The 27,976-nt window shown below is 37.5% G+C and overlaps 1 protein-coding gene across 1 annotated transcript in view; it reads left to right on the top strand.

Annotated features, from left to right (window-relative positions):
- Positions 1–27,976, top strand: part of MTMR9 (myotubularin related protein 9) — a 55,936-nt gene that overhangs the window by 27,106 nt on the left and 854 nt on the right. The window contains exons 3-9 of the mRNA XM_006864330.1: positions 2,639–2,764; positions 7,424–7,597; positions 9,231–9,448; positions 10,776–10,937; positions 13,722–13,863; positions 16,829–17,049; positions 22,236–22,387. Coding sequence (XP_006864392.1) covers positions 2,639–2,764; positions 7,424–7,597; positions 9,231–9,448; positions 10,776–10,937; positions 13,722–13,863; positions 16,829–17,049; positions 22,236–22,387 — 1,195 coding nt within the window. The remainder of the gene's footprint in view (positions 1–2,638; positions 2,765–7,423; positions 7,598–9,230; positions 9,449–10,775; positions 10,938–13,721; positions 13,864–16,828; positions 17,050–22,235; positions 22,388–27,976) is intronic.

Here is a 27,976-nt window from a genome sequence, read left to right as displayed (position 1 = left end):
ATTGGCAAAGAACAGGCACCAGGAATTGATGGAATAAAAATTGAAATCTTTCAAGAAAGTGAGGCAGCACTGTAGGCACTCACTCATCTATGCCAAGAATTTGGAAGACAGCTGTCTGGCCGACTGATTGGAAGAGATCCATATTTGTATCCATTCCAAAGAGAGGTGATCCAATGGAATGTGGAAATCATTGGAAAGTCTCTTTGATATCCTATGTGAGTAAAGTTTTACTAAAGGTAATACAGAAATGGCTGCAAGCATGTATTGACAGAGAACTTCCAGAGGTTCAAGCCGGATTCAGAAGAAGCTGTGGGGCTATCATTGCTGATGTCCAATGGATCTTGACTGAAAGCAGAGAATATCAGAAGGATGTTTTTTGACTGAAAGCAGAGAATATCAGAAAGATGTTTATTGACCACACAAAAGCTTTTGATTATGTGGACCATGACAAGCTATGGACAACATTGCAAAGTATGAGTATTCTGGAACACTTGATTATGCTCAAGAGGAATCTGTATATGGACCAAGATGCAGTTGTTCGAACAGAACATCAGAACACTGAATGGGTTAAAATTAAAATGGTGTGTGACAGGGTTGGATTCTTTGACCATACCTATTCAACCTGTATGCTGAGCAAATAATCCAAGAAGCTGGGTTATATGAAGAAAAACATGGCATCAAGATTGGAGGAAGACTCATTAATAACCTGCGATATGCAGATTATTCAACCTTGCTTGTTGAAAGTGAAGAGGACTTAAAACATTTACTGATGAAGATCAAAGAGCACAGCCTTCGGTATGTATTGCATCTCAATTAAAAGAAAACAAAACTCCTCACCACTGGACCAATAAACAACATTCTTATCAATGGAGAAAGGATTGAAGTTGTCAAGGACTTTATTCTTCTTGGATCAACTATCACCACTCATGGAAGCAGCAGTCATGAAATCAAATGATGTATTGCATTAGCTAAACCTGCTGCACAAGACCTTTTTAAAGTGTTGAAAAACAAAGATGTCAGCTTGAAGACTGAGGTGTGCCTGACTCAAGCCATAGTATTTTCAATAACCTCATAGGTATGTGAAAGCTGGACAGTGGATAAGGAAGACCATAGAAGAATTTTTGAGTAGTGGTGTTGGAGGAGAATATTGAAAGTGCCCTGGGCTGCCAAAATAACCAATAAATCTGTTTTGGAAGAAGTGCAGTCAGAGTGCTCCTTGGAGGCCAGGATGGCCAAAGTTCATCTCTCATACTTTGGACATATTGTCAGGAGGGACCATTTGCTGGAGAAGGATATCATGTTTGGTTAGGAGGAGGATCAGAGAAAAAGAGGAAGACCGCAGTGAGATGGATTGGCCAAGTGGCAGCATCAATGGACTCAAGCGTGACAACAATAGTGAAGCTGGCCCAGGATCGGGCAGTGTTTCATTCTGCTGTGCATAAGATCCCTATGAGTTGGTAGCGACTCATACAACTCATACAACAACATACAAAGGAAGGAAAATGAACACTTGTAGAGTTTCTGCGTATGTGGGCCACATAATAGTTTTGTGTTTTTGGTGTATTTTTTTAGAGTTTATTATGTGCCCAGAAAGTCCTAAGCCTGCTATACATTTCCTTCCTTTACTACCCAACAGCCCTACTAGGTTGTTGTTGGTGGTAAACTGCCAACTTTGTGGTTAGCAGTTCAGTGCTTATCCTACAGTCCAGTAAGAACTGTTATTTTCCCCATTTTACAATTGAGGAAATAGAAGCAGCTAGAGTAGTTAAATTACTTAACCACTGTTGCACAGTTCAGGAGCTCTGGTAGTTACCAGTTGGACTGCTTTTCTCAAGGTCAGCAGTTTGAAACTAACCAGTGACTCCACGGGAGAAAGACGAGGCTTTCTGCTCCAGTAAAGATTTACGGCCTCAGAAACTCTGTACAGGGTCGCTATGAGTGAGAATTGACTCCACACACACCACCACCACCACTATTGCACAGTGAGGATTTGGAATTTCAGTCTTGCATCCTGACTATAGTCTGATTCTTATTCATTAAACTGTATTACTCTTTTTGTAGTTATAGCAGATACTGATTTTAAATAGTTTGCATACATTTGTATTGCTAATAACTGGGTTAACTATTTGTTCTCTGATCCCCAGTAGTATTTGGTTCTTTTAATTAGTCTTTATTAAATGATTTCAAGAAGGAGTTGTTTCATTTTTCTCCTAGAATAGGTGGACACAATTTTTTCTTTCTTTTGGTTCATTTATTTAGTAAACACTGAATGCATGTTAGGTGCCAGATACCATATTTCCATGCTAGAAGCCAAAATTTAGTTTCAATTAAGACTATTGTGGTGTGGCACTGTGGGTTAATGCACCAGACTGCAAAACCGTTTGAACTGCAGGGTTGGCAGTTTAAGCTCACCAGCTGCTCCTCAGAAAACTCTATATAGGGCCGCTATGAGTCGGAATTGACTCGACGGCACTTAACAACAAAAACATCTGGTGTAAAGAAAGTATTAGGTATCTATTTTAGGTACCTGTCTTCATTACAGCATATTTATTGAATAATAATTTGCCAGTTAAAAAGTGTTTTCTTTAAATGGTAGTATGTTCCTTTTTGCTTTACTTCCTTTCTTTTTATCCCATAGGCTTTGTCTACCCTGGATTCCATCACACTGATGTACCCTTTCTTTTACCGGCCCATGTTTGAAGTGATAGAAGATGGCTGGCATTCCTTCCTTCCTGAGCAAGAGTTTGAACTTTACTCTTCCGCTGTGAGTTAGTTTTTGAAAACTCTCGGTAATGAAAAGTATTCAGCACCCAATTTTAGTTGATGACTTTCAATTTTCCTAGATTTATACCTTGTACATTCTACATTGCGATTATTAATGAATGTTTGCAGCTTGTTTCCTCTCATTATGGGTAGTGGCACACCAGCAAATGAAGGTCTCAAAAGCTTTACTCCACTCATGTCATTAAGGTCAACTCTACTTTGAGGAGGCATCTCTTTGAATGCTTTCCAACATGAGGAACTCATCTTCCAGCACTATAACTAACAATATTTTGCAGGCTTTTGGTGGTTAACCATTCAGAAGTGGACTACCTGTCTTTCCTGGTCTGTCTTAGTCTGGGAATGCCACTGAAACCTATCCATCATGGTGAGCCTGCTGTTATTTAAAATATGGCTGACATAAGCTTCCAGCATCATAACAACATGCAAACTACCACAGTACGACAAACTGACAGACGTATGAGAAAATGAAATGGCATCACATTTATTGTCAAAAAGAGTATTTCAAGATCTATCTTGAAGTACAGTGCTGTCTGTGATAGAATAATATACATATATATAAAAGTTAGTACCACTTTTTTTTCAAATTTACACACCAGTCACTGAAGCTAGTGATGATGACACTGAAGAAATCTGCCATTTTTTTCAGTCTGAAGTTGATGAAAAATGCAATCAAGATGCATTGATAATTACTGGTGATTGGAATGTGAAGGTTGGAAACAAAGAGGAAGGATCAGTAGTTGGAAAATATGGCCTGGGTGATAGAAATGATGCTGGAGATTCACATGATAGAATTTTGCAAGACCAACAACTTACTCATTACAAATATCTTTCAACAATATTAAAGATGAGTATACACATGGACCTCACCAAAAGGAATTCACAGGAATAACATTATCAACTAAAACAAGGCCAGGGGCAGACTGTGAACAGACCATAATTTCATATGCAAGTTCAGGGTGAAGCTGAAGAAAATTAAAACAAGTCCACAACAGGCAAAATATGACCTTCAATATATCCCACCTGAATTTAGTGACCATCTCAAAAATAGATTTGATGTATTAGACACTAATGCCTGAAAACCAGAGATGTGGGATGGAATCATGAATATCATACAAGAAAAAAGCAAAAGGTCATTAGAAAGACAGAAAAAAACAAAATGGATGTCAGCAGATAACTCCGAAACTTGCTCTCATGAGTAGAAATGCTAAAGCAATTGAAAGAATGGAGGAAGTAAAAGAACTGAGCAGAAAATACAAAGGGTAGCTCAAGAAGACAAAGCAAAGTATTATAATGAAATGTGCAAAAACCTGGTATTAGAAAACCGAAATGGAAGACCATTTCCTCAGCATTTCTCAAACTGAAAGAACTGAAGAAAAAATTCAAGCCTCAACTTACAATATTAAGAGATTCTATGGACAAAATATTGAATGATGCAGAAAGCATCAAAAGAAGACGGAAGAAATGCACAGAGTCACTGTATCAGAAAAAAGTAGTCAATGCTAAACCATTTCAAGAGGTAGCATATGACTAAGAATCAGTGGTATTGAAAGACGCCTAAGCTGTATCAAAAGCACTGTCCAGGAATTGACAGAATACAAATTGAAATGTTTCAACAAACTGATGCAATGCTAAAACTGATGCAGTTGCAGCAAACTGAGGCCACTTGTTTATGCCAAGAAATTTGGACGGCAGCCACCTGGCCAACTGATTGGGAAGGTTCCATATTTGTGCTCATTACAAAGAAAATTTACCCACCAGAATGCAGAAATCTTCAGTCAATATCATTAATATTATATGCAAATAAAATTATTGCTGAAGATAATTAAAAAACTGTTTCAGTAATATTTTGAGAGGGAGCTACCAGAAATTGAAGCTGGATTCAAAAGATGTGAAACCAGGGATATCATTGCCAAAGTCAGATGGATCTTGGCTAAAAGCAGAGAATATTAGAAAGATGTTTTCTAGTGCTCTATTAACTAAGCAAAGACATTTGACTGTTGTAAACCGTAACAAATTATGGAGAGCATTGTGAAAAATGGGAATTCCAGAATACTTAATTGTGCTCATGTGGTGGTGGTTAGTGGTGTGCCTTTGAGTCCATTCCAACTCATAGCGGCTTCAGATAGGGTTTCTGAGTCTGTAAATCTTCACAGCAGGAGAAAGTCTCATGTTTCTCCCATGGAGCGACTGGTAGATTTGAACTTAAGACCTTTTTGTTAGCAGCCCAGCTCACAATCCACTATACTACTAGGGCTCCTTTTAAACCTATATATAGACCAAGAGTCAACCATTTGAACAGAACAAGGAGCTACTTGAATGGTTTAAAATCAAGCAACATGTGTGCCAGGATTGTAGAATTGCACTATATTTATTCAGTCTGTATGCTGAGCAAATAACCTGAGAAGCTTGATTATATGAGGAAGAATGTGGCTTCAGGACTGAAGGAAGACTCATTTGTAATGTGCAGTATGCAGATGTCACGACCTGCTTGCTGGAAGCCAAGAGGACTTGAAATACTGATAAAAGATCAAAGACTACAGCCTTCAGTGTAAAGAAAACAAAAATTCTTACCACTGGGCCAATAAATAACAGAAATGGAGAAAAGATAGAAATTGTCAAAGACTTCATTTGCTTGAATCCACTATCGACACTCATAGAAGCACCAGTCAAGAAATCAAAAGATACATTGCATTAGGCAAATCTACTGCAAAAAGACGTCTTTGAAGTTTCTTAAAAGCAAAGATGTCACATCGAGGACCAAAGTATGCCTTACCCAAGCCATGGTATTTTAATCATCTCATATGCATATGAAAGTTGGATAATGTATAAGAAAGATCCTAGAAGAATCGATGCATTTGAGTTGGTGGAGGAGAATATTAAAAGTACCATAGATTGCAAGAAGAACAAAGAAATCTGTGTTGGAAGCAGTACAGCCAGAATACTCACTAGAAGCGAGGCTGGTGAAACTTCATCTCTTACATTTTGAACTAGTGAGGAGAGACAAGCCCCTGGAATAGGATATCATACTTAGTAAATTAGAGGGTCACCAAAAAAGAGGAAGACCTGCGATAAGATACACTGACACAGTGGCAACAGCAATGGGCTCAACCATGAGAGTTGTGAGGATGGCACAGAACCAGAAGTATTTGGTTCTGCTGTGCATAAAGTCACTGTGAGTTGGAACAGACTCTATGGCATCTAACAACAGTTTAAGTTGTGAAAATGATCAGTTCCTTTTTAAAGAGTGATGTGATAAAGCAAAGTTTACGTATTCATGCCTAAAAAAAATGTATGTTAGCTATTAGTGGTACAGCCTTTCTACTTAGTGGATAGGATTGTCATTTGGAGTTGACTTGATGGTAACTGGTTTGGTTGGTTTGAGTTTTATTTTTTGGTGTTGAGTAAGGGTGTGATTTGTTCTTAGTGTTGCTGTTCAAGTGATTTTTATTCCAGTAGATTTTTAAAAATTATTATTGTGAAAAATTATGTTGATCTAAAATTAAGATCTGAATAAACAGTCCCAACATGTTATGAATTAATTGTTTGGTATTTTTAAAGTGTCTCCATAGAAATAACTTTTTATGTAGCAATTAGGGTCTGAGCCTCCCAAAGCCCATTTAATCTCCTGTGTACCTAAGGCAGTACTAGAAATCTATCTTTCACATTTGTTTCTATGGAATAATTTTTGTGTTTTTATCATTTGGATTCCTAAGACCATGTTGCAGTCCTGGTGTGGCTCTATTGGATAAACACTGGACTGCAAGGTTGGTTTGAATTGCAAGCTCAGTGGTTCAAACGCAATGTACATAGGATCCACGTGAGTCAGAACTGACTTGACATCACTTAATGACAAGAATACCAGGTTATTAGAACCAAGGTTTTTTTCTTCATTTTCCACCATTTTACTTCTTCCTTCATATCTCTATTAATGGGTACTGAGGGAATCAAAGAAGTAGTGATCATACAATGTGATTTAAAGAGCAGAGATGCTAATCTGTGATAATGAAATATCACTGGAGAATCACAGTCTTTCTGTGTTATACTTTAAGATCACAATTAACAAACTAAATGGTCCCCAGAAAAACATGAATATGATTCTGACTCTGATAATGAAAGCTCTTATAGATATATATTTTATATTCAAATTGAGGAATAGAAGCCTAAAGAGAGGCAAAGCTATCGTTCAAGTATTTGACAGGGTGCCATGTGATACAGGGAACTTGTATTGTGTTGTCTGGAATCATGGTATAAACCAATAGAGAAAGTTACAGAGCGGATTTTGCTCAATATGAGGAAGTTATAGAGAGAGATTGCTCAATATGAGAAGGACTGTATTTGAACTAAGGGCTGCCCATCAATACAGGAAGCATACCCTGAAGTATGGAATTCTTTTTCTAAGTATTTAAATATAGGCTAACCTCAGGTTGGTGGTTCAGACCCACCAGTAGCTCCTTGAAAACCATATACAGGGTTCTATGAGTCACTACCAACTCCACAGCACATAATAACAAGTATCCTATCCCAGAAATTCCTGAAAATAGCTTCTCCATTGTGTGAAAGTTAAGTCCTCTAAAATTGTTCAGATTATTCTGTGGTATTGAAATACTTGTTTAGCCTTCAAGTATTTTGTGTTTTTCAGACCAGTGAATGGAGGCTAAGCTATATCAATAAGGAATTTGCCATCTGCCCCTCTTACCCACCAATTGTCATAGTGCCCAATTCTACTGATGATGAAGCTCTAAGAAAGGTAGCTGCATTCCGACATGGAGGGCGCTTCCCTGTACTAAGCTACTATCATAAAAAAAATGGAATGGTGAGTATACAGTGCTACTGTTGGATCTCCTGAGAGGCTTTAGTTTAGGAAACGTTTCTTAGAAGCATTCCTTGTTATATGTGTCTGTTCATTGACATGTTTAGACAAGTCTCTCCTGCTAGGACTTCATTTAAACAGTTTAAGTGTTTAGAAGTCGAAGTATAATTTCTAAACCAGCATGCCAGCTCTTGAAGACGGCTTTCTTTCTCTATTGGTTTCTTGAGGAAGGTCTCTTTGAACTTCTATTTCTGGGTCATCTTCATGTGGCCTGGCATTCTTCCCTCCCCATCTCTGCTTCTCTCACTTGCTTATTTAATCTATTTTATTATCTCATAAATGCTCATTCACATAACAAAGACAACCCATTACCAAATAACCTTGGGCATAGAGACTAGGATTTACAACACATAATTTTGGAGGACACAATTCAATCCATAACACTTTCTTTTACTTATTCTCACCGCAGTCCCATGTGAAGAGTGAACTGAGCAGATGCTTTTTATTTTAACAAAGGAGAAGACATGTGACATGTCATGTCATGGCTTAAGTAAACATGGGGAATCAGGAACTAAATAGGCATATGGTAGCTCTGTTACACTTAACTGTCTTTATATGATACCTTAAAAAGGGTATAGCTGGATATTTGTTTTCAAATATTGATTTTCTCACAACCAGTAAGTTTTGCTTCTGGATGAGTTATAGTCATTTCTTATTTTTCTTTTACTCCTCGTTATTAGTAAAAAACACAGATACTTAAGATAGCTTTTTTAAAATTTTAGAGTTATGTTAAATGTTGCCCTTACATGGTAAGATGTAGATTCAAAATATTGATGTTATCCTCTGGGTGACCTTTCTTGATCATGTTAAATATTGAGGTAGTTAAGGTAACAATATACATTATAGGATCTCTTGGAATAACCTTTGAACCATTTCCTGGGGAGAAGATCTCTGTAGTTGATGATTATGTTGATTTCTTGAGAAAAGTTTGAAAAGTAAACCTTTCAAACTATATAGCTGGTCTTTGGAAATAAGTGGTCAAATCCTGGAATACTGAAAAAGGAGGAAGAGGACCATTACAAAATAAATAACAGAAAAGCAGATTGTTGAAACTGCTTTCCAAAACAAGATGAATAGTACATAGCATTTTCTGCTTCACCATTGGTGTCTGTTCTCTTTTTGTATTCCTGCTCCAACCTGTCAACCCTAGATATACTCATATACTGAATAAAGGTTTACTTGAAACCCTATACAGGGTCCTGTAAGTCGGAACTGACTCGACGACACTTAACAACAACAAGGCTAGTAGTGTCTTTATTTCTGTCCAGGTGTATTGAATATTCAGTTCAGTGACTATAAATGAATTGCAGTATCATACTATAATTATTTGAAAAGTATTTGAAAGTTGTTGGAAGAATAATTATGTAAAACTGCAAGGCCTATTTTTATTTTATAGTTTTTAACTATTGTCAAATACATGGAAACCTTTCTTTGGTTTAGGATCAAATCTATCTGTAAAGTGTTACAAAATTTGTTTCTGAGATTTCCTTTAATCCAGCTAAGTAACTTCTGTTTTTTTTTTCTCGAAACTTTAAAAGTATCTGTTACCATGTTTTAAACTAAATTGCGCTTTTAGGTAATTATGCGAAGTGGTCAGCCACTCACTGGCACAAATGGGAGACGGTGCAAGGAAGATGAGAAGCTGATAAATGCTACCCTTCGGGCAGGAAAAAGAGGCTACATCATTGACACCCGGTCACTAAATGTGGCTCAGCAAGCTAGAGCCAAAGGAGGCGGCTTTGAACAAGAAGCTCATTATCCCCAGTGGAGGAGAATTCATAAGTCCATTGAGAGGTAAAAGATTCTGGAGAGACTAATAGATTCTTATTTGAAGGTAAATGCTATTAGAATCGGTGGGCCCTTGTTTATATTGTTGTTTGTTACCATGGAGTCAATTCTGGCTCATGGCAACCCTTGTGTACAGAGTAGAACTGAGCTCCATAGGGTTTTCAAGACTTTGACCTTTTGGAAGCAGATTTCCCTACCTTACTTCTGAGGTACCTCTGTTGTTGAGTACTGTTGAGTCAATTCTGATTCATAGCAACCCTGTATAGGGTTTCTGAGGAGCAGCTGGTGGGTTTGAACCACTGACCTTTCAGTTCAAACCAACTTGTGGTCCAGTGCTTATTCTACAGCACCACACCAGGACTCCCAGGTACCTCTAGATGGGCTAAATCACCAACCTTTAGGTTAGTAGTCCAAGAATTAACCATTTGTACCACCCAGGGACTGACTCCTGGAGCCCTTCCCTCAAAAAGCCACAAACTCATGGCCATCAAGGTAGTTCCTATTGATAGCAACCCTGTACAGGATGTCTGAGACCAGAAATCTTTACAGGAGCAGAAAGCCTCGCCTTTCTCTTGTGGATCACCTGGTAGGTTTGAACTTCCACCAGGTTCAATAATCACAAATGTCTAAAACCTACACATTAACTATCAAAAATTGGCTGGATATCCTCACATTGCATTTGTTTTATGAGTGTGTAAAAGACTTTTATTGGCTACAGACAGGTGGGTTTTAATGAAGTAGTGTTCTTTCTCTTGGAATTCCCCTCTGAAAGCCTATCACCACAAGGCCTGTTCCTCTGTCTCTAGATCATGGTGGTCAAACTTATTAAGCAGATATGCTACATTTATTTATGTTTTCCTTAGTTCAGAAACATTAGCGATTTCATTTTAAAAATGTTTCTGGCTTGGTGGGAGTTGGAGTTAACAAAAGCAAAAAACAAAATGGGATCAGATATGGCCTTGGATGTCACTGCTGCTGGTCCCAGAGTACCCAGTGTTAGGTCAGTGGGGAAAGTGTGACAGATGGAAGTGTGATATGGGTGTGACATCGCGTTAAGAACAGTGCTTTGGCCCTCTCCCCTAGTCCAATAATTCAGCTCTGTGAAATGATCTCAGTCTCTTCAGACATGGAACACTGTATCATAACAGATACTTATTTGTAGCATCTTTTAAACTTTTTTTTTTTAATCCCCAGTCTTTAAGTTACTATATATCATGGTAAATATTTTTAACATATATGAGCTGCTTTTGCTCTGGAATATATTGAGGTTGTGGTTTTTTTGTTTATCATTCTATTTTCCCTTTTTACTTTTCCACTTTCTTGTTTTTGAAAGGTATCACATTCTTCAGGAGAGCTTAATCAAACTTGTGGAAGCTTGCAATGACCAAACACATAATATGGACCGATGGCTCAGTAAACTGGTGACCTCAAACTGGCTGACTCACATCAAAGAGATTCTGACAACTGCCTGTTTAGCGGCTCAGTGTATTGACAGGTAAAGTGCATTCCAGCATTCCTGAAGATATGTATTGACAACTAGACTTTGCTTTTCTCACACACGTTTACATATGCTGTAATCTTTTTTATAAATTTTAACATAAGAGTAATTAACACCAGTCATTTACAGATAAGCTATGTACACAGATTGTGGCATTTAATTATGTGAGTCATATACATATACATGTCTTCTACGACATTTAAAAATAAAATACTGAAGGACGTCTTTTGTCTGTTAAATTCTTGAAGTAACAAATCTATTAATTTTACTTTTCTTAAACTAAAAAAAAAAAAAAGAAAGAAACATGTCTCATCTCTTCTCATAGGACCATGCTTGCCTCCTTACTTTTGGAATACCAATAAAAGGAAAAAATACAATTTTGTTACATAGTAAAATGATTTTTTTCTAATCTCTTATTAGAGATACTATGAATGACTTGGTATGTGCAGTTATATCTGAATCTCAAGTTGAGAAAAAGCTAATGGTAGTGATATATGAAGTATATGAAGCAAATTTAATTTATTTATTTCAAGGTTGCGAATCCTTGAGATTTGAGGTAAAAGACTTGCACAGAGACAGAAAGATTGATATACATCGTTGCAGAAGCTCAGAATGCCCTTTGTAAGGAGGGGATTTTCACTGAAAAAAATAAGTTAGGCATAAATATTGCCATCACAGAGTTGGATGGGACAATTTTTGGGGACTTTGTTTTATTGTTACTTCCAGATTAGGAAAATATGTATGCAGTTTTTCATGGTTGGAGAAGAATTGTAAATAGAGTGGGTTTCTGAACTTCATGTGGTGATGAGTGACAGAGGAAGACTAGTGTTAGGATTCCCCTGCATTCAGTGGACTTTGTTTTAGGATGAAGCTTGTATAGTTTGAAAATATCAGTATTAAAGCCCAAAGTTATGTGGCAGGGATGTCAGTGACAGTATGGTGTGATGTTGGCATTAAGGGTTTTGTTCCTTTTAATCTAAGTTTTATCAGATTTTCCCTTATATGATCAGCGAGAGGCTTCTCTTTTCTTACTAAACATGAACTATAATAGACATTTGTCACCACTTTGATATTGCTTCAGTTTTCTGGCATGACAACCAGGTGACACAAACCAAGACAGCCTGGGGACAGAACAGCATGTTATCTCCACCTTGGTTCCTTTGGGCCAAAGACCTGAAACAAGTAGGGACTTCAGAATTCTTGTGAGGGTTGGAGGTTTTGTTTGTTGTGCCATTCTTGAGTTCCTTTTCCTGGTATGTGTTAGCTTATTATTTATACCTACATTAAAATCTGTCCTTATCATTAAGTCCTCAAAATGTATAAGTGGGCCTTCAATTAATTGAATTAAATTTAGATAATTAAGAGATGTACATTCAGTATATATCAGAAGTCTTAACATATTCATTCCTACTCTTTAGTAATTTTGTTTTTATCTAAAGACTGGGGTGGTTCACTTAGTCACAGGTGACCCTTACAGAATCTGTAATTTTCAAACTAAGAACCCTTAAATAATTCAGAAGAAAAGCTAAGTATATCTTCTACGGCATAGCAAAAATGGTCAAGAACCTAAATGCTTACAGGATTTAAGTAAATTCTAGTACATGGAGCCCTGGTGTTGACCTGTAGGATAAGCACTGGACTTCTAACTACAGGGTCAGTGGTTCAAACCCAACTGCTGCTCCTTGGAAATGCTATACAAGGTCTCTGAGTTGAAACTGACTTCATAGCACTTAACATAATCAACAACAAGAAGTTCATCATTTAATAGAATATTGTATAGCCATTATAACAATACTTTTAAAGGTAGCTTAGAAACATGGGGAAATGTTTATAATAAAAACGGAAATAATAGGAATCTTTGCATGGCACTGTGGGGTAAGCATTGGACTGTTAACCGTAAGGTTGTAGATTCACACCTGCTCCTTGGAAACTCCATAGAGGCTTACAATGAGTTGGAACTGACTGGGTGGCACTTAACAGGGCAGCTGGAACTTTTTAGCATAGCTGTGTAAGCTATGGGGACAGAATTGACAGCCGCATATGATCAAGCAAATTATATGTTAAGATGCTCAGCTCATTTTTCTTTTTTCCAAAATGTTCTTCATAAAAGATATATATGGCTGGTTAGTTTTTGTTATTTCCTCTTTTTTTTTTTGGTGATTCTTTCTAGAATAATGGGTACCAGATACCTTGTCATTATCATGGTAGTGCCACCATTGCCACTCTCTAGATTGATGTTTTTATGTTTTGGGGTTTTTTCCCCCCGTTTTCGTGTTTTTCAAAGTGTGGTTCAGGACTTGTTTCCTAGATTTATTAGTTTCTAAAGGTGTCCTTAAAGTCAGCTGATGGTGGAAGGGTAGAAACGAGAACAGAGAGATACAGAAAAATAACTCTTAAGTGTATGTTTCTAAGTTGAATTAAAAAAAAAAAAAAAGACCATAGTCCACTATTAAAGCAGAAAAGGTAAACACCTAGAATGATAAGATTTCATTTTTGGTTTTGTAAAGGGAAAGAGAATTCAGCTAAAAGAATGTATATGAATTGTTATAAATTAAAAGGTTGTCATGTGAATGTGGAACTTGTTATAGTTTTTTATTGTTTTATTTTTTTGTTCTAAGAAAATCTCTCCTCTATCAGATGCTTTATTTAGGCTGTAAACCCTACTGGACAGGACATAATACATTAGACCCTGAAACCATTATACTCAGTGAATGCTTATTAAAAGCAGATTCATTGACCATGCTGTGAGTATCCCATTTATACTCTGGATTTTCCTGTCAGGGAAGGGGCATCAGTACTGATTCATGGAACCGAAGGAACTGATTCCACACTTCAGGTTACTTCTCTGGCCCAGATCATCTTGGAACCAAGAAGCAGGACCATCCGTGGTTTTGAGGCCCTGATAGAAAGAGAGTGGCTACAGGTGAGAAAACGAATTGGTTCTCAGAGCAACTGCTAAGAATTGATGGTAATGTACAGTCTTGTGGTACCTGACATAATGTGTGAAATTGTGGTTACGAATCAGGCTGTGAACTACAGGGTCAGCAGTTCAAAACTACCAGCTGTTCCTCAGGAGAAAGATGAGGCTTTCTGCTCCCATAAAGATTTATAGCCTCAGAAACCCTGTACAGGGAATTGTGTGTTTAATATCTTGGAGGACAGTAATCTATCTTCCTCTTGGTAAATATTTGTCATCTCTCACTTTCTGTGCCACTCTTTGCCTGCATTGCTCATTTATCATTTCATTCACTTGATGAACTCTTATTAGTTGTACTTTGTTGCAAAGAGAGGAAATACAAAGAAATGTAAAACATACTTGTTTTCCAGAAGGTTCGTCTTGATAGAGATACAAGATATAAACAAGTGGGTTAGGGCAAGGTAAAGGACTTATTAGGTAGAAGGTGTGTACTTTAGTACTATCTGCCTTTTTTCATGTTGTCTAGTCTACTGTGTTCCCCAAACAGATAAAACCTTCATATCCTTTAACATCCAGTTAAATGTTGCTTTCATTAAGTCTATGAGTCTTTAACCTCTTCCCAGATAAAATTGATTTATTCTTTGTGTGCCATGTTTCCTGAATTAGATCTAGAAAAATTAATTATTTGAGGTCAGGGGACCAGGCTGCATGCATATGTTTAGCTTGAGGATGCAACACAATGCAGCCATACAATGCTGGCTGACTACTACATTATGACTTCATCAGGTTCAATGAAATCTCCCCAGTCAGGGATTCATATTTGCATGCACTGTTTAGCTTAGTAAATAAGTAAAGTGACAGAAAACAAATACTTAGAAATATCCTGAAACCAGAAGTATTTCTGGAGAAAACTCATTTCTGGCTCCTACAGTTTATACTCAAATGTATGTGTTAATGCTGCTATGTCTAATATCAGATCCCTAGGTGGCACAAATTGTTTGTTCTTTACTGCTCCCTTAAGGTTGGTGGTTCAAACTGACTTATTGGTACTATGGAAGAAAAGATCTGGCAATTTGCTTCCATTAAGAAGATAACCAAGAAAACCTATGGAGGATTTCTGCTCTGTAACATAAAGGGTTGCGAAGAATTAGAATCAACTCCACAGCAACTAAGGAGCTCTGGTAGCGGAGTGGTTACAAGTTGGGCTGCTAATCTAATGGCCAGCAGTTCGAAACTACCAGCCGTTCTGCAGGAGAAAGATGAGGTTTTCTGCTCTCGTAAAGATTTATAACCTCGGAAACCCTATACAGGGTCGTTATGAGTCAGAACCAACCATGGCACATAAACTACCACCACAGCAACTAACAACAATGTGTAATGTCTACTCTACTTGACAACTGATCTTTGTTTCTGTTTAAGTCAGATCATCCTAAATATACTTTCCTGATCTGATAAAAATCTATTCAGCTGGATTCATCAGAATGCACAATAAAGAAACAAATGAACATAATTGTTTATGTAGATATTACCATTTTAATGGGCAACAAAATCCCATTCCCCACTGCCATAGAGTCTTTCCAGACTCAATGACCCTGTATAGGGTTTCTGAGACTTTAAATGTTTACAGGAGCATCTGGTGGGTTTGAAGTATTGACATTGCGGTTTGCAGTCCAGTGCTTATGCTACAGTGTCACCTGCAAGTCCTACTGGAAAGTTTTCATAAACTTACCTTTGTCAGATAAAGTTATATAAAGACTCAAAAGTCAAAGCAGGTCTGTGAAAAACTGCCATAGGTGTGGTTTGTGGTTAGGTCAGTATTCAGTTGCTGTGTAAGAGTGCTGCCCTAGAGATGCCAGACTCTTGCAGTTCTCTTTTGGGAGAAAAGAGAGGGAAATGAAGAACATGTTATTTTTAAAATAAAAATGCTCATTTATTCATGGAAAAAATTTTTTCTTTATGTAATTAAAATTTTAATATCATATAATATGATATATAAGGAATCCTGGTGTAGAGCTCTAAACTATGCACTGAACTGCAGGGTGGGTTTGAATCGCGAGGTCAGCAGCTCAAACCTACCACCTACTCCTTAGAAACCCTATACAGGGTCACTGTGAGTAGGAACTGACTTGATGGCACTTAACAACACAAGGATCCCTGGTACTGTAATGGATTACGAGCTGAGCTGCTAACCACATGTTAGCTGGTCTATTCTGCCAATCAGTTCATGGGTGAAAGATGAGACTTTTGCTCCTGTAAATATTTACAGCCTTGAAAACCTTACATTGGGTTGCTGTGAGTCAGAACCAACTGGTGGCACACAACCACCACCACCAATAGGATAGCTATCGTTTGTTTTGTACTTAAAGAGCTTATGTTCTTTAACTTTGTTTCAAATGTTATAGATCTGGAATGATTTATTTGATGTTTCTCATAATTGAAATGAAGTGCATTGTTTCTCCACTTGATATTCCAAGGACAATTGATATTTCTCTGATACCATCTTGGTGAAGAAAGATGAGGCTTTCTACTTTTATAGCCTCAGAAACCCTATAGGGGGTCACTATGAGTTGGAACCAACTTGACGGTACTTAACAATACGAACTTGATGACATCTACACACTCATATTAAGTATTTGAAAATTTTATCTTTTTCTTTGGTTGTTGAATGCATTTTAAACTAAAACTTGTTTATCTAAATAGCAGTTATTAAGTGCCGTTGAGTCGGTTCCAACTCATAGCAACCCTGTATAGGTTTTCCGAGGAGCAGCTCGTGGGTTTGAACTACTAATCTTGTGGTTTGGAATCCAGTGCTGATCCTACAGCACCATTGCCAGGTGTCCCTGATTAAATGATGTTCCTATTAATAAGAGATTGACCATAACTGTGTGAAAAATGTTATTAGACTAATTTGTAATGTGATCTCAAGGACTTTTCTAGGCTATAATGATCATATCTCCATCTTTTTTTGTAGGCTGGTCACCCATTCCAACAACGCTGTGCACAGTCGGCCTACTGTAACACTAAACAGAAGTGGGAGTCGCCTGTATTTCTTCTCTTCTTGGACTGTGTGTGGCAGATCCTTCGCCAGTTCCCTTGCTCTTTTGAATTTAATGAGCATTTTCTCATCATGCTCTTTGAGCATGCCTATGCCTCACAGTTTGGAACATTTCTGGGCAACAATGAAAGTGAAAGGTGGGTGCACAACTCACATGGGAACATGTCCATTTTAGTGGTTTTGGTCACTTCCTAAAGGAGACTAGGATTTGGTGCTGCATGACTTTGGTTCTACATTAATGTTATTTATAAGAAGGTAGAGGTTACAGTTAAAATAAATTGCTCTTGCTAGTTGTCGTTGAGTCAGTTATGACTTGTAGAGATCCTGTGTACAGCAGGACAAAGCACTGCCCAGTTCTGCGCCATCCTCATAATCCTTGTGCTATTTGAGCCAACCACTGTATCCTTTTACTCATTGGTTCTAATTACTCTGTACTTTACCCAACATGGCCTTCTCCTGGAACTGGCCCAAAGTCTATGAGACATTTTAAATTAAGTTGTCCAATTTAGTATAAATTAAATTATATAATGTATATTTTTATTCCAAGGATCCCTACTAGCATAGTGGATTCTGAGCTGGGCTGTTATCTGCAAGCTCAGTAGTTTGAATTTACCAGTCGTTCTGCTGAAGAAAGATGAGGCATTCTTCTCCCTTAAATAGTTAAAGCCTTGGAAACACTGTACAGGGTTTCTGTGAGTAGGAATCACTAACACCATATTGTTATTCTAAGTGAGAGCAAATCATAAACTTTGTTCTAACCCATTGCCATTGCATTGATTGCAATTCATGGAAACCCTTTAGAATCAAACAGAACTGCCCCAAAAGACTTCCCGGGCAGTAATCTTTACTGCCACCTCTTTCTCCCAGAGTAGTTCAATAGGTTAGAAGCCAATCCATTGACCTCCATATCTCCAAGACTCCTTCAGACTTTGCTCCATTAGATTCAAATTTGTCCAAACAGAGACCAGTGCATATTTTTTACTTAGAATCTAATTTCTACATTTTCATCATTAGAGCTTTATTTTTTAAAGTAGGCAAAGATGTAGAACTATTTGGATGCTACTGAAAATTCTGTTATCATGGTTTTTTCTTTTCCTTTCACTATAGTTAATTGGAACTACATAGTTACAAAAGTTTGACTAGAAAAGTAATTTGATGGATGCATTTATAATTTATATTATTTGTTCTTCACTCACAAGGGTATTTGCTTCTAAGTTTCATTCTTAATATAGAGTCAGAACAGTGTTGTTGTTAGGCATGTTCAGGCTGAAAAGCAACCTTGTTTTGTTAATTGCAAAACTGCTAGAAAAAAAAAAACTAACTTTGTAAAGTCAGTTCCTACTCATAGTGACCCTGTATAGGGTTTTCAAGGATTGGCTGGTGGGTTTGGTTCTCCAAACTTCTGGTTCAAACTGACCTTGCAGTCTAGTGCATTATCCTGCAGCACCACCTTATATAGTGAGTAACTGTCAGTGCAAGTAGGACCATGACTTAGTGATTTCACTTAGTGCATAAAATGCAATCTCAAAAGTTGAAACATCTAAAATATGATTAGAAGGAAATTACAAAAGGTAAAACAATATCTATAGATTATCCAAGAGTATGTGTAATTTCTTAGAAGCTACTAGTTCTTACCAACATAGTGTTTGTGAAAAACAAAATTTTAAAACCTACCTAAGAGATAATAGGAGTCCTGGTGTGGCTCTGTAGGATAAGTCCTTGACTGTCACTGAAAGGTTGGCAGTTCAACCCCACCAGCTGCTTCTTGGAAACTCTGTACAGGGCCACTGTGATTTGTAACCGACTGGAAAGTACTTAACATTTTTTTTAATCTCATTTATTTTTATTTTTTTTAAAGCTTTTATTTTGAATTGAATGATAGTTTACATGGGAGACTATCAGTTTTACACTTACCCTGTTGTATTTTGTTTCATTTTGCAATGGGTACAATCCCCTCCATGCATCATCTTTTAACAGTATTTGCTTCTATTCCCTCTGTTTTTTATGTACACAGAAACGTCCAGAAATATATAACCATTTGAACAACCCAAGGGCAGATTCTACAAGCCAGATACCTGGCTGCCATCACAGTGTTTCTTTTTCCAGGAGTCTGGAGTCCTCAGCTGCTCTATCTCTCTATGTCAGCATCTCTGCCTCCATCTCTGGTGTTGTTGCTTCTCTGGCTTGGGTTCCATGTTTCTTCCGCTCATGTTCTTCTCTCTTGATGGTCCTAGGGGCCTCTGTTCCTGGAATGTAAGATTAACTACTCCCCCCTTTATGTTATAAAACTTCTACCTTTAAAGTTGTGAGTCACAATTAGTCATGATAACAATTACTCACTATTGAATCTTAAGAATCTTACCCCCATCTCCTTTTACCAGACTCATCTAGACAAGATGAAAACTATTCAGTGGGGATTCTACCTTTCCCTGCATACTCTGAAACTAAAACTCCCTGCTGAAAACTTGTAAGCCAGCCCCTGTCTAAGTTGCCCAACCCTAAAGATGAGGCTTTCTGCTCCCGTAAAAATTTACAGCCTCGGAAACCCTGTACAGGGTCGCTATGAGTTGGAACTGACTCCACGGCACAAACAACAACAACAACCAACCCTCTATATGGAGGGGATAGGCTTGATCCTTGATGTGAAGACTCCTTTCCTCTCAGTTGGTATTTTGAGCTACTATATCATTACAATGATTACAATCCCTTCCATATACCAATGGTCAACAGTATTTCTGTCTATTCATTTGACTCTTGTATTCCTCCCTGTCTCCCACTACCTTCTTCTTTCCTCTGCTAACCTCCCTCTTGTATATTGCCTGCCCTGTCACCCATGTTAACATGTGTCTACCTTCTAGCCTGTGAATCATTTTCCCTCTCTTCTCCCCACATAATCATCATAGATTGTTTATTTTATCAAGAAAACCTTTTGTTAACTTTTTATAACAATTTTTGCCATTTTGTGATTGACTGATTTCACTCAGCATAATGTCTATCATTGGTTTAGGAGCTGGTATTGGCTTTTGCTCAGTGGGTGGAGCTACAGAGGGTACATTTGTGGCTGGGCAGTATGGGTATGAATGTTGTCTCCTGTAGGGTGAGAAAATAAAACAGAATAAGCAAAAAAGGAACCACCCGTGTACAAGATAATAAAGAGAAAAAAGAAGTAAAAACAGGCAGAAATCATAAAATTGGAATATAACTACTATGAAGACTAAAGAGGGACAGGGAATTAGAGCTATAGTAGAGAAAAATAAAATAAAAGGAAGAAATTAACGAAAAATTTAATAACTGAAAATGAAAAGTGGAACAGGAAAATGGAGCTATAGAACAGAAAATAGAGGGACTAAAAGGAAGAAATCAAAAAGAAAACACTTAGAAAACCCAGTGAGAGGAGAGATGAAAATAGAAGGAAAGTAGACAGTAGTAAAGAAAGATCAAAAGGGAAAAAAGAGGAAGAATGAGAAACAGAAGAAAAGAAGGAAAAACAAAAGCAGAGATAGAATAAAAATCAAAGGAATGGAAAGAGAAGGAGGAGGAGAAAGAATAGACAAAAACAATTAAACAAGAAAAGGCAAAACCCAAAATAACAGTGGAGCTATTGGACCTGGAGTGGAAAAAACTCGGGTGCTCCTGTAAGCCAAGGAGCTCATGAGGTAAAATGTGGGAGTGATGTGACAGTGAAGTTCCTAGCCGTAGATAGAGTTCCTCTCGGCCTACTTTCTATCTATGTTCAGGGCACTCAATCTGGAAATAGTTTGTAGAGACCCTTGATACAGCTGGTTAAATGCTGTTCTGGCAGCTCTGTGGGTTCTGTAGGTCCCAAACCAAGCCCACCTGAATCCAGGCACCAAAGCTGCACACCAAATTGGAGCAGCCAGCCCTGCCTCTCAGTGGCCTGGTTCCCAAACACGTGGCTCTGAACTCCAGTGCAACAGGGTCTGCGCTGGGATTGGATGAGGATGGGAGCTGGTCACACCGCTGGTCACCAGGGGAGTGTGGAGAAAAAGAAGGAATCACACCTTTTCAGTCACCTGTGAGACTGTGCTCTGCCAGGGCACTTTCTGTGGCCAAAGCTGCTCGCAAAGGTTCAAGACAGTCATGCAAAGTTTGCTGGCCTGCCATTTACCAGTCAGTCTTCTCTTGCTGTTCCTGCTCAGCCTTTCCTCCCAACAAGTACTCAGTCTGCTTCTCTAATCCTCCTTCTGCAGGTCAGGATTCCAGGGTTTTCATTCTGTGTCTGTTTTAATTGGTCTCGGATCTTTGTTGTAGAGGGTCTGTCTGCTGAGTCCACCATTTTACCTGAAGTCTGGATTATTTCTGTTGCTGGCATGAAAAGAATGCACATAGTTAACCTACATGCAGCCTATGAATTATCAAATTGTTTCAGAGGCAAAGTAAATGTATAATAAAACTTGATGAAAATGGAATGTATTGTCTTTTTCAGTTCATTATCTTTAGTTAACAGTTTATCCCCTGGTACAGTATTATCATGTTCTGGTGCAGTACTGTGGGATAATGTGCTAGGTCAGTTTGAACCACAAGGTCAGTGGTTCAAACCCACTCCTTGGAAACCCTATAGAGGATCTCTATAGATCGGAAGCAGCTCGACTACACTTAACAACGACGACAGAGTATTCAAATAGAGTTTCAGGATTGTGATGAATACTGCTTTAAAGTTATGCATTTGTTTAAATCTGTGAGCCTACCATTTCTGTACATGTAATTTATTTTCCTATAAAGTAAAAAAAAATTAAGTTTTGAGATTTGACATGATCTATTTTAAAAATATGTTTAATTTTGCGATTTTTTTATTATCTAGGGCTGTTAGAAACAAACAAAAAAGTTGGAAAGTTTTTGTTTTATTTTTAGCTTTTTTAAATTAAAATAAAATCTCAGGTATATTATAGGTTTTGCCAATATTCTCTCAGTTTAGGTTTATCACTTAACCTGGAATGATCAGATTATAGTTTTTTATCCTTCTTGCCAGCTTTGAAAGCCTGTCAGACAATCATTGTAGCTTTTTAAAGTTATAATACTGGTTATGTTTTCTTACAATAATTTTATTTTACAACACCTTGTTCCTCAACTCGAAATTTTGTGGTCTGCTTTTTAACATGGGGTCCTAGTATGGTGCTATTGGGATAAGCAGTGGACTGCTAACTACAAGTTCAAACCCACATTCTGCTCCTCGGAAACACTACAGGGTTGCTATTAATGGCACTGAACAACAACCTTCTTCTAACATATATAAAGGAAAAATTGTGCTATTAAGAGAAACATTTAATAGTGACACAGATTAACTGTTTCCTTTTCCAACCAGATGTAAATTGAAGTTACAGCAAAAAACTATGTCTCTGTGGTCCTGGGTCAATCTACCCAGTGAACTGAGTAAATTCACGAATCCTCTTTTTGAAGCCAACAATCTTGTCATCTGGCCTTCTGTTGCTCCACAGAGTCTTCAATTATGGGAAGGTAAACTATGCATTACTTTTAAGATTTTTATTGATGTTCTTGTTACTGCATGTGATTACATTATACTTTTTGGATTTGAAGATGTTGAAAATGGACCTGTGCCGTAGATGTGTATGTAATTGTTACTCTTTCCTGAATAGTGAATGGTTATCTCTTTCAGTTTCCCAGTCAGAGTTTTCAGTGTTCATTTGAGAAATTAACAGTAGTTATTTCATGGATACCACTGCTTATGTTTGACATTCTCCACATATAAAAAAATATATTACCTTTGCCTAAGAAATTTGATAGTTAGTTGGGGCAGAAATAGGTTTTAAGCTCATAGGGCAGGGTTTATAGCTATTTCATTTATTAGGCAATCATTAAGACATGTTCTTTGCAATTGAAGGGCTATGAGAGCTAGTCATTCACGATAAATTTCTGTAGATATGCACAAAGTATTATCAATCAATGCATTAATGCAAATATCTCATTATTTAGATGGAGCAGTATTCCATGCTTGATTTTCTGATATGTTTTACAGAATGTGTTTTACACACATTGGTTTTTCGTACTACTGAATCATATTCCCTTAAATTTCAAAGCTTATTTTTTTAATTATTAAAATGTATCTAAAATATATTGTTGTTGTTGTTAAATGCTGGCGAGTCGGTTCTGACCCATAGCAACCCTGTATAGGGTTTCTGAAGAGTGCCGACCTTGCAGTTCAAACCAGCCTTGCAGTTGATTACTTATCCTACAGCGCCACACCAGGACTCCCTAAACTATATTAGCCTTTCATTAAACAAAGGAGCTCTGGTTATGAATCGGGCTGCTAATCTCAAGGTCAGCAGTTTGAGACTACCAGCAGTTCCACAGGAGAAAGATGAGGCTTTCTACTCCTGTAAAGATTTACAGCCTCAGAAATCGTATTCAGGGTCACTATGTGTCAGAACCGAGTCGATGGTAGTTAACAACAACATTCATTAAACAAAGACTATAAAATACTGTTTAAATACTTTTTAAATCAATTTTGAAGGTAGGAAGTACATTTTTATTCATCTGTATTAAAGAACATAAGTTATACCCACAAGAATGATAGATATTTGATAAATTTATCTGAATTATAATGTCAGTTGTTATACTGTGTTCCAAAAATGTGATATCCTCAGTGGCTTATCACGTATGGAAATTTATTTGCCCATTATGTGGTTTGATATATCTACCATTAACTGCTTCCTTCTACTCCGATTTATGTTTCCAATCTTAACTATTTCCCTTAGTTAGGGTACTGGGGAAATGGACTTAGATAGTCTCAAGTTTCTGTGACTATGAGCTTTGGTGCTTTGATTTGTTGAAGTAATTTTCACTGCTCAGAACTTTACTTTCTCAACTGCCGTCTGTTACAGGAGCCCTGGTGGCACAGTGGGCAAAGAGCTCAGCTGCTAACTGATTGGTAGTTTGAAGCCACCAGCCACTCTTTGGGAGAAAGATATGGCAGTGTGCTTTCAAAAAGATGACAGCCTTTGGAAACTGTAGGGAGGGGACTGTTTTCCTCTGTCCCTGTTACAGCTGGAGGATATGTAGAGATTACAGCTCTAACTGTTGTTTAACACTCCTGGGATAATTTGCCTAAAAGCTGCTGTCACATTTAATAACCAAAACAAAAGACCATAGCTACTTGGAGAAAAGCCAGATGTGAGAGCTGGAGGGCTTGCCTGAAGCATAATGTAACTAGCATGTATCAAACTCTTGGAAAGCTTAGGAATTAAGTGATACAGTGAAATCTTTGTTGTTATATTAATGAATTCCTGTCATTCCACTAAAAACAGGGTTTTTATGTTTAGTTCCTCTTTAACTTGAAGCTGGAAGAAATTCTCCATTGGGTAAAACCTTTTAATGGTAGATATCGCTGAAGGATAAGTACAGAACTGCTAACCACAGGGTCAATAGTTCAAACCTACCAGCTGCTCTGTGGAAGGAAATAAATCTTTCTCCTCCCATAAAGATTTACAGCCTCAGAAACCCTATACTGGAGCTCTGTGAGTCAGAATTGACTAGAGGGCAGTGGGTTGGGTTTGAGTGTATGCATGATGTAATTCCTGGTGGTGCAATAGTTAAGTACTTGGCTGCTGACTGATAAGTGAGACTGAGGGAAAAAAACCAGGTGATCTGTTCCTATAAAGATTATAGCAAAGAAAACACTATGGGGCAGTTCTGTTCTGTCACATGGGGTTGCTATGAGTTGGAATTGACTCAGCAGCACCCAATAACAGCCTCTGTCCCTTTGCTATTTGTATTTACATTGTAGTTAACCATTAATATTAAATAATTCTTGAATTGAAGAATATGTTTTTAATAAAAAACAAAAGTTGCTGTTGGGTCAATTTGGATTCACAGCAACCCTCCAGAACAAAGGAAAACTATTCCATGAGGGTTTCTAAGCTGTGCATCTTTATGGAAACATCTTTCAGCTTTGTAAACACCAATCTTTCAGGTAGCAGGCAAGTACTTAGTCACTGTGCCACCAGAGTTTCCTGTCTTTAACAATATGTTCATGTTGTTGTTGTTAAGGGCCGTCGAGTCGGTTCCGACCCATAGCGACCCTGTACAAGGTTTCCGAGGGTATAAATCTTTATGGGAGTAGAAAGCCTCATCTTTCTCCTGCCGAGCTGCTGGTAGTTTTGAACTGCTGACCTTCAGGTTCTCAGCCCGATTCGTAACCACTACACTACCAGAGCTCCTTGGATAGAAAAACAAACACAGGCCAGTCAATCAATTATTAAGCTATGTTTCTATTGACCATACCTGGTAGAGAGTAACATTAGCATATACATAGAAGGACTCATTAGGGCCATGAGGGTTTGATTTATATGATGTTTGTTAATGATTCATTTAATTATTTTTGTATTTATTTTTTAATTCTATAATTTAAAAAACAACTTACTGTGAATTGAGTGAAGGTTTACAAAGTTATCAGTTTTACAGTCAATAAATTAGACACTTTATTTCATCCAATGATTACAATCCCCTCCCTGCAACAACAGTTATCCTACTTTCTCCCAGCAGCTCCCCATTTATATCTTATATTTCACAAATCAAAAATATTTGATGTACACATACAAGTATATTCACTTAAATGTCCAAAGGGTACATTTTACAAGCCAGCTTCCTTCCCCTAGGCACACAGCCTTACTCAGTTCATGAGCCTAGAGCCCATAGCTGCTCTGTCTGTCCGTGCCACTGCCTCTGCCACCATCTCTGCTGTCATCACTTTTCTGTCACTCCACTCTTGTTCTTCCTTCTTGATGGTCCTGGGATCGTTTGTTCCTGAAATGAAAGATTAACTACTCCCTCTTTTAGTTACATATCTCCTACAGTTAGAGTTGTGATAATCACAATTAACCATGCAAACAGTTATTCATAATTGAATTATAAAATCCTACCACCATCATCCCTCTCCACCCTTTTCTCCAGATCCATCTGGGAAAAAGGAAAAATATTCAGTGGGGAGTCTACCTTACCCTTCATTCTGAGACTGAGCACACTCATGAAAACTTGTAAGCCAGCCACATTGTGTCTTTATTGCTCCCCCATTTTTTATAGCCAATTCTAAATTACTCATCTCTGTCAACCCCGTACACTGAGGAAACACTCTTGCTCCTTAATAAGAAGAATCCTTCCATTCTAATTGGAATTTTAAGCAGCTGCATCCATAAACTAAAGTTCAGTTCATCAAATTGTAGCAGTTTGCACTTGCTTACAGTATCAAACATCTTGATCTTCATCTGGTCGATTCTGGTCAGCTAGCCGTCTGAGCTAGGTCAGATGAGTACTAGCTGCAAGTTTGGGAGTTCATGCATAGCTCCCTGATTAGTAGGCAGGAGAAACTAATATCCAAAAGACAGTCAAATACTTAAACATTTTCCCCCTCCTTTACTCACTCAGCATGTCTTGATTCATGTATCTAAGCATATAAATCAGTATTTACCTTTACCCTATTTAGCCCATGCCTACCTCCCTAACTTTCCCTATCTTCATTGTTCATATGCCACCCTCTCTCTTCGTGTGTATTGCCCTCCCTGTCATCTGAGGGCCTCATTATATATTGAACTTCACCCAAGCTAACATTTGTTTACCCTCTAGCTAACATTACTCTCCCCTCCTTTCCACCCCTGAAAACCATCAAAAAATGTTTTATTTAGTATGGAAACCTTTTCTTAAGCTTTTTTAATAATTGCCTCATACAGTATTTGTCCTTTTGCCATTGACTAATGTCACTAAACAAAATGTCCTCTAGGTTCATCCATGTTGTTAGGTGTTTTATAATCATCATTATTCTTCAAGGTTGCATAGTATTCCACTGTGTGTCTGCACCAATGTTTGTTTATCCACTATTCCATTGGTGGCCATTTAGGCTGTCTCCATCTTTTTGTTATTGTGAATAGTGCTGCAGTGAACATCGGTACACGTATCTACTTGTGTCCTGGCTCGTATTTCTTGGGGTATATACCAAGTAGCGCGATTGCTGGGTCGTAAGGTATTTCTGTTTCCATCTTTCTCAGGAGATGCCATACCGTTTTTTAGATATTAGTCCCTTGTCTATCTGACACGTTGTTGAAGAAAAGAATTTCAAGTCTTTGAGCTCCCTTTTTAATTTTTTAGTGCAATATCTTGATACACTTAAGTTTCTGATTTTTAAAAAGTCCCAATTATTAAGTTTGTCTTCTACTGTTTGTGCATTTTTTGCAATGTTTGATAGTGTTAGATGCCATGTATTAGAGCCCCTAAGTTTGTCCCTATTTTTTCATTGATGATCTTTATACTTCTGGGTTTTACATTTAGGTCTTTAATCCATGTTGAATTTATTTTTGTATATGATGTGAGATATAGGTCTTATTTCATTCTTTTGCAAATGGATTTCCAATTTTGCCAGCACCATTTGTTGAATAGACTCACTCTTCTCCATTTAGTATGTTTGAGTCCTTTGTCAAAGATCAATTATTTCTGTTGATCAGAAACCCTATACAGGGTCGCCATGGGTCAGAATCGACTCAATGGCACTTAACAACAACAACAATGTATCTTTTCATTGTACCAGTACCAGGCTGTTCTGACCACTGTGGCTGTGTAGTAAATTTTAAGATCAGAAGTAAGAGGCCTCCAACTTTTATTTTTCTGCTTAAGCATTGATGTGCTTCTTCGAGGTTTCTTTCCTTTCCACATAAAGTACATTAACATTTTTTCCATCTATTTAAAGGATGATGCTGGAATCTGGATTGGGATTATATTATATCTTTAGATTGCTTTGGATAGTGTTGACATTTCACAATGTTAAGTCTTCCTATCTACAAGCATGGTATATTCTTCCATTTTTGTAAATATCTTTTAGTTTCTTATAGTAATGTTTTATAGACAATATCTTCTTTTAGTTCTTAACCAAAGGAAAATTATTATCGTTTTAGGGGAATCAACTGATAAAGAAAGCATACAAGGCTTATAAGTAGCAATTTATGTGGTTCTGCTTTTACTGTAACTAATTTTTTCCAGTCAAAGTAATTTTATACATTCTCTTGCAGGTCTGAGTAAAGTTCCATAACTGGAAGAAAAAAA

This window comes from Chrysochloris asiatica, unplaced genomic scaffold (assembly GCF_000296735.1).
Source record: "Chrysochloris asiatica unplaced genomic scaffold, ChrAsi1.0 scaffold00064, whole genome shotgun sequence".
Taxonomy (NCBI): Eukaryota; Metazoa; Chordata; class Mammalia; order Afrosoricida; family Chrysochloridae; genus Chrysochloris; species Chrysochloris asiatica.
Note: the sequence above shows the minus strand (reverse complement) of the source record. Positions and strands in the feature narration are given on the sequence as shown.